The sequence below is a fragment of the Lytechinus variegatus genome, chromosome 8 (assembly GCF_018143015.1).
Source record: "Lytechinus variegatus isolate NC3 chromosome 8, Lvar_3.0, whole genome shotgun sequence".
NCBI classification, from domain to species: Eukaryota; Metazoa; Echinodermata; class Echinoidea; order Temnopleuroida; family Toxopneustidae; genus Lytechinus; species Lytechinus variegatus.
This window is the reverse complement of record NC_054747.1, coordinates 32955285-32962650: the sequence shown is the minus strand read 5'-3', so window position 1 is coordinate 32962650 and position 7366 is coordinate 32955285. Positions and strand designations below refer to the sequence as shown.

At 35.2% G+C, this 7366-nt stretch overlaps 1 protein-coding gene across 2 annotated transcripts; it reads left to right on the top strand.

Annotated features, from left to right (window-relative positions):
* The first annotated feature begins 266 nt into the window (after positions 1-266).
* LOC121420387 lies at positions 267-6195 on the top strand. 2 transcript variants are annotated; one of them, XM_041614994.1, is made up of 3 exons: positions 267-722; positions 3478-3630; positions 5217-6195. In XM_041614994.1, exons 1-3 carry the CDS (start codon positions 476-478, stop codon positions 5363-5365), a joined length of 549 nt encoding a protein of 182 aa, XP_041470928.1. In that variant the 5' UTR covers positions 267-475; the 3' UTR covers positions 5366-6195. The 2 variants fall into 2 exon arrangements, with proteins under 2 accessions (XP_041470928.1, XP_041470929.1); XM_041614995.1 differs by lacking the exon at positions 267-722 and adding an exon at positions 2386-2571.
* Positions 6196-7366: the final 1171 nt, after the last annotated feature.

Below are 7366 nucleotides of genomic sequence, written 5' to 3'. Positions count from 1 at the left end.
GAATTACTTGTTTTTCCTATATCGACATAATATGCAAATTTATGCAAATTACTTGCTTATTTGCATAGATACAGCGTGTCTCTTTGGATGAATCTTTTTCTTTTGACTCAAGGAACATTTGTGCCAAGTGGGACATTTGTACTCAAAAATGCAGCGTTCAACCTCTTAACAAGTCTACTATTTAAAATGTTCTCATCCCTCCGTATTCCTTTATGATCTTATTATTCTTTACCATTCCGCTTTCTCCTGCACTGCAAAAACCAGGGTGTTAAATATTCAACACCAGCATGGAATAGAAAAATATTAACACCCTTGGTGTCAATTTCATGTCTAGTCGGCGAATGATAACACCAACGGTGTTAAAATATTCAATTACAGGTTGATGGTGTCAAATTTGGTGTTATAAAATCGCACATGCGCATAAGCGAGATAAATGGAGGAAAATCATTGGACGAAAGTTGTCATATGATCCGATATGCCTGCATGCGCATGCGCTGAAGCTGGACGCCATATCTTGCGATCGAGAGCTAGCTGGAGCAAGGCAATAGAAATCCATTGCCCGACTGACTTGATTTTCAGGAGTATTCTACAGTTTGGCCTAGATACACATCTTGAAGTGCATGCAACCATGCCGTTAAGCGTCAGGGTCTGCTCAGCGGATCGAAGTATTCGAAAATACCTGCCTATAGATCCAGAAGACACAGTAGGATTCTTTGAACTTAGTAAGTGTAGACCTTGGTTCTTGTTAATCAATCCATGTGTTCGTCGTTGTGTAGGCCTAGCGGTATGGCCTAATTAGGCTAGGCCGTGTCTGGACCGGTTCACGGTTGGGTATCCGGCCTGATGCCATTTAATATTTTACGGATTTCTGCAAAATTATCATTGATGAATACGCCAAAGAGCAAACAGTAATGATAAATGTAGTTATTTAATACATATTTGTTGCAAAATGTAAAGAGAAATCAGTGATCCTGGGTTTAGCCTAGCCAAAAAATAGAGCTCAAAATGGTGAGGCCTGACGTTAGCCGGTTAGGGGCTTCAAAATTCACTGTATAATGTTAAGCAGATAAGTATGGCCAAATCGTGAAATAAGCCACCTCTGTAGTCCCGCGCGCGTCTCTCTTGTGTACAAAGTCTTTTCACGAGAATGCCATAAGTATGAATAGCTCTGTGGAATAGCTTTTGTTTTTTCAAATTGTCAAGAGCTATTCCACAGCTATCCTACTTCCTAGCTAAAGCAGACTAGGCCTACAACAAGTGTAACTATGGAGGTTCATAGGTGGACTAGGGCTAGGCCCAGTACTAATACTAGTAATATACCAATGGTATGATGTTTTATAGTGTGCACTTAGCTTTATGAGCGTCGTGATGATGAAATTTTTAATATGATTTTTGATATGGTCATCACGACGCTTAACCCTATATAGCCCTGGCTATTTTGAAATTGCATAGCCGGGGGGGGGGGGGGGGGGGCTTATTTGGCCCCCCACACACGTCGCCCATGACGTAATCTCTAAAACTGTAGATCTATAGTTAATTTTTCCAAAAAAAGGACAATTATGCAAATTATGCTAATTTATGCATGGAATACGATTTTGTTGCTCTAAATCACTCAAAGCTAAGAATATGGTGATTTTTGGTCAAGATAATCATTATTACATTCTTAAACATAATTTTTAAAAAATGTGGTATCAGAATTTTTTTTCTTATGTATTTCATTGTTTTTCAAATTTCTTATGTATTTCTTTGTTTTTTAACCTTGTTATTTTTACTATGTTTTCAATGAAATTCACCGACAACACCTTTACAATCATAAGTAGACTGAAATTAATAGATTTTGATATGTAAAAGCAAAAATAATTATAGATTTTAGTTAAAAACACAATTTGTATTGGAATTATACATGAAATCACGTTTTTGAGCCATTTTTGGTCCGACGTGCAAGTACAAGTAGCTTCTGAAGTGCATAGCCGGGCGTCACAAATTTGGTCTCAAAAGATGCGCGAGATATGAAGGAAAAAAGTACTGAATTTACAGTGCATGATTTTTATGCGTAAAAAAAATATCGCGAAAAATGTAAGGCCCCCCCCCCCCCGGCTGCATAGGGTTAAAGGCTTTGGTTAAAATTTCCTCCCCGCTGTATGTAAACAAAAAACTTCTAACATTTTTTAAAAAATCTACACATTTTTCCAAAAAACTAGAGGGGTTAAAACAATTTACTATGTGATTTTCGCTTCGATATCCACATGTCATGTTTTCATGTGTTAATTCGTGCCGTCACAATACTTCCATTTGCACAACAAAGAAAGCCGATCGCATCTGATCGCACGCACTAGTCTCGATCTTCGCGTGCGCAGAATATTTCTTTCGGAAAAACTTTTCGAAAAAAAAAAAAAATGGTTGCACTTGGGGGTTTCCAAGCGAATATTTTGCACACCTTCAGATCGAGACTAGTGAGTGCGATCGGATGCGATCGACTTCATGTTGTGCAAATGCAGTATTGTGACGGCACGAATTAATACATGAAAATATGGCGAAACGTGGATATCGAAGCAAAAATCACAGCGCTGGGTAAGAAATGTTGCTTATTTTTCATCTTTTGACCGAATTAGAAATGCGATCCACCCGCGCAAAAGGTGTTCGGCCGTTAGAAAATTGTGTCAACCCCTCTATTTTTTTGTAAAAATGTATAGATTTTCTATAAAATGTAAGAATAGTTTTTTGTTTACATACAGCAGTGAGGAGGAAATTTTAACCAAAGGCTTAAAGCGTCGTGATGACCATATCAAAAATCATATTAAAAATTTCATCATCACGATGCTCTTAAAGCTAGTGTGCACTGTGGGTCATTGTTCAGAGCAACAAACATGGCACCGACATGTAAATGTATGGACCTCCATAGTTTTGTGTGTGCTGCCTTGTGTATCCTGGACTTTTTTTGACTGAAATAAGGGTTAAAATTACAACAACAAAAATTAAGAAATCATGCCAACCTAGTCTACAACATACAGATAAATGCAAAAATGATGAAAACAGAAATTCAATCTTTATTTGTACTAGCACACCCATCAGTCCCAACTCCATCCCCACCCCCAGTTGAGCTTGATCATGGTCAATTCCATGATAAAATCATTTTATGTTACGGCGTTACGGTGACACTTTTGCTCAAATTTTCACATTATAACTCTAAAATCATAGGAATTTGAATCAATTTCTGTTGTGTACCGTAACTATGACTCTAACTAACTCCTGACAAAGTAACATTCAGAATAAAAAGCTTCAAAAATTTAGATGCATTAACAAGTTATCGTGGAATTGACCTGATCCCATTTAACAGGTTTTAGAGTGTACTATAGCACAGTTGGGCTTACTTGTAGCAGTAGTTTTGCAGAATTATTATGAGCCACCAATTTGTATTAAGAAATTTGAAAGTGCACTGTGATATTTTTTCTCATTTATTTTGAATCTCTCCTACAGTCAAAAGAAAATTCCACATAAAGGATGGTGAAGACCTTGTACTTGTGGATGAACAAGAAGGATTTGGTATAGACGATGATGTACTAGGAGATGTGGTGACAAGCCATCCCTCAGTCAGCCTCATGGTGCTAAAAGAAGATGAAGAATGGTCTGGTAAGTTTTTGATAAAGTGCATTATAATACAAAATTGCAAACCCCTTCTATGTTTAGCGGATTCAGGATTTTAAAATAGAGGAGGCGCAAAGAGCATATTTGAATAAAGAGGTTGCGCAGATCATAATTTAACCTTGGTAATGTGCATGTTCACGAGGTAATTCTCAAAATATAGAGGGGGCACATGCCAGGTGCGCTCCCGCTGGATCTGCTACTGTATAGAGTCTTTGGAATAAAATTCTTACTTTTCATAAGCCCCCCCCCCCAATCCATGAGGAAAAGAAGACTTAGAAGGTAGTGAAAAGCTTAAGAACACCTGAAAATGACCATTTTTATTGTATTTCATATATCTATCTACCATTTTATTGTGATTTTTCAATTTATGTGAAAAGGAAAAAAATGGTTAGGCCATTTTCTGACGGTCGGTCGATAAAGGCTATTCAAACTTTTTTTTTTACCTAAGCAATAAATGAATGTGCAGTGCAAATTACAGGCACAAGTGTCAAAACTTGGTCAAGGAAAGAAAAACATACCCCTTTATTTGTGCTTGCATAACCTTGCCACAATAGCCATGATTTGTGGGCAGTCAATTATCTAAATTCCAGGTCTAAAGATTATAGAAATGACGGATTCTTTTTATCATTTTATTTCTTAACAATGCAAACCTGCATTTTTGTTCTTCTTGAAATGTCTTTAATTGAAATTTTGAGACGGGGGGGGGGGGGGGGGGGGGGTGGTCTGTGGAACGGGGATCTGTACTTGTGTGTGTCTGTGTTTGACCTTTGAAATTTTGCTTCAAAATGCTACAAAAGACCACTAGAAAAATCTGAATATTATTTCTATTGATGCATAAGAAATTAAAAAATAACAAAATGATAAACAAAAATAACAGTAATGCAGCTTTATTGTGTACTGAATGTAGCTTATAGAGCGTAGCATTGATTTAAAAAATGCTTGTATTATAATTTACTTAGACATGCATGAATGATTTTCAATTAACAATTAAAATGTCTATAAAAATGCTCAAGTATCATAAAATTAACAATAAAAATGAATGGGTTGAAATAAACTGATGGTTTGTTAACCATCATGAATCATCTATAATTGCAAAATCACACTTACAAATTTTCTGTCAGATCAATATAACTTATGTTGGTTTTTAATGGTTTTAGACTAGAAATTTATATAGTTGGACTTCCCTTATCCAGTCTCCTTTATCCAGATCACTCTGAAATTTGCCTACCGGTATTTTACTCAAATGAATTAGCGGAACCAACAAAGATTTCAAGCATACTCATAGTATGGCAAACTATTCGGGTTACTTATATTATTCCCAACTTTTTTTATTGCACATTGAGTTAAATTTTTCATGATGGAAATATGCATTCATTCATTCATACTCTTGGCAACTGCATGTTTTGAATATAGAATTTCCTTATCTGGTCAAATCCCTTGTCCAGATTAGTGCTGGTCCCAAGTGTGTGGATAGAGGAGGCCCAACTGTATTCAATTGTACCAAAGGTTAAGATACTAGTATTCATTGTTTTTAACAGTGATCATGGCTTTATCTCTCTTCATTATTAAAGGTTCAGATGTACATAGCTTCACAAGTGCAGACAACATCAACACCAGCTCCTCTTCCCTCAGTAGCTCAGAATCTGATTCAAGTTTTGGCATCTGCAGAAAGAAACCACGATTAGATGCCCTCAGATTGTGCAAGAGCAAATTCAAGTAGAGGATCTTTCTACTGAATTCTTTGATGCCAACTGGGTTAAAGTAAATGGAACACGTTATCAGTTGTCACTTCTGGTCTGCCATGATGTTAGCGAGCTTCCTCTGTTTGGTCAAATAGAGCATATCATTGTACACAACAGCAATGTATTTTTTGTACTTGTCCAATTAGATACAGTGTATTACAATTCACACTATCATTCATACGCAGTAGAATTCATTTTTCCACGTCGTCATGTAGTGAAGAATCAAAAGGAACTTGTTGACTACAAACCACTAGATTTGATGACAACTTTGTCAAAGACAGACTCAAGGAAGTATGTAGCACCAAGGCATGTACTTTCTAAGTAATTTAAAGCTTTCAAGCTAACGTCTGGCTTTGCTTAGTTGTATCAATTGGTTTTAAAAATAATCTTAATCAAGAATATTATGGACTCTTGTAAGCATCTGTAAATTGGTTAATGCGAAACCAAATTTAGTCAAATAGCTGTTGTATATTTTCCCATCTTTTTTTCTTACAGGAAAAACAATTTTATGATGTTTGTGCATGAAAGCCAGTGAAATGAAAGTGCATAGACTGATTTTGTTGTTGTTGTTTATACCCTGTTGGAAAAAGAGCAGTGAATTAGTTGATAGAGAAACAAATAATTTTTACTTTTTGTTATTTTTTCCTGGAAATTGGGAATACATGTTTGTAAACAGAAAGCTGTAAAGGAATGTTCACCTTTATTAGGTTGAATGTAGAATTTATAGTGTTTTTTAATGCTTTTTGAAACTTTTGTTCAACCCTTGACAAGTAGTGAAGGAAATAACTTCTGATAAAATCCCCATGAGCCATGTACTGAAATAATTAAATCATCCTAAATCTCAATGGTTGCAGGCCTGTGGTAAAAAGTCTTGTTGAAACTGCTGGATGAGGTTTATCAGTTTTGGTATAGTTCTTGAAGACTGCTTCCTAGCATAAGAAATTAAAAGCAATACTTTAAAAGGGAAAGTCTACCCTACATATATTCATATTTCAATGAAAGAATAATTTGAACATATAAAAAAAAGAATGAGCGAAATTGATCAAGGAATAAAGAAATTACAGTCATTTAGATTTTATTGAAAATCTACATTTGCTCTGCAAAATGGCAACACTTGATGGCGTCGTATGCGATTAGCTCGCCATACCTTTGTACATGGACTGTTACATTTTCGTATTTATCTAAAAATTTACCTACTTTTTTTATAACGTTTGGACGAAGTATGTTGAGGAAAATGGCTTTCTATATAATATAAATTGACCGAGGGTATAAAATTCATATTAACTTTGGAGAAAAATGAGATTATGTGAAATTTTGTGTACAATATGAATGGAGAGCTGATCATGCATAATACCATCAAGTGTTGCCAATTTGCAGAGCGGATAGTGATTTACAAGATAATGAAATAACGAAAGTTTCCTTATTCCTTAACCAATTCCTTTTTTAACGTGCTGCTAAAAGTATTTTCTGTGTATTGAAATAGTAAAATATTGTGTGGACTTTCCCTTTTTTGATGGCAGTGTCCAAGGATTTTTTTTTGTGTGTTTTGGCGAGGGGGGCACTCTTTATATTTCATATGAAAAAGATTCTTATATTTTCCTTCAGCAAGCATGTAATAGGATTCAAGGTGAAATGTGTCAAAATTCTCATTAGCTACATAATTCACGCTGATGTAGAAGCAATTTACATTTTATTTGTTTTGTCTTCAGTTATACAAGCATTTTGCATCCTGTTTAGTGTCTATTAGAAAGTACTTTGATTTTTCATTCCTTGAAAGGAATTATAACATTTTTAAATGTTTTAAAAGAGTTTAGTTACTTGATTCATCCTCAAGCCTTATTTTTTCATCTTTTTTTTCTTCTAAGGGTGCATTCATATTTTGAGCAAATTTTGAATGATTAAAAAAGATAGTGTGTTCTGTTGTATTCAGACAAATGAGTCACACATTTTGAATATATGACAAAACGATTTAATGTTGA

Excerpts from the sequence above, each read along its gene's own strand:
- LOC121420387 (XM_041614994.1), top strand. The coding sequence starts at position 476 with ATGCCTGCATGCGCATGCGCTGAAGCTGGACGCCATATCTTGCGATCG. Across the intron at positions 723-3,477 it reads AGTAGGATTCTTTGAACTTA|TCAAAAGAAAATTCCACATA; the intron begins GTAAGTGTAGAC and ends TCTCTCCTACAG. Across the intron at positions 3,631-5,216 it reads AGAAGATGAAGAATGGTCTG|GTTCAGATGTACATAGCTTC; the intron begins GTAAGTTTTTGA and ends TCATTATTAAAG.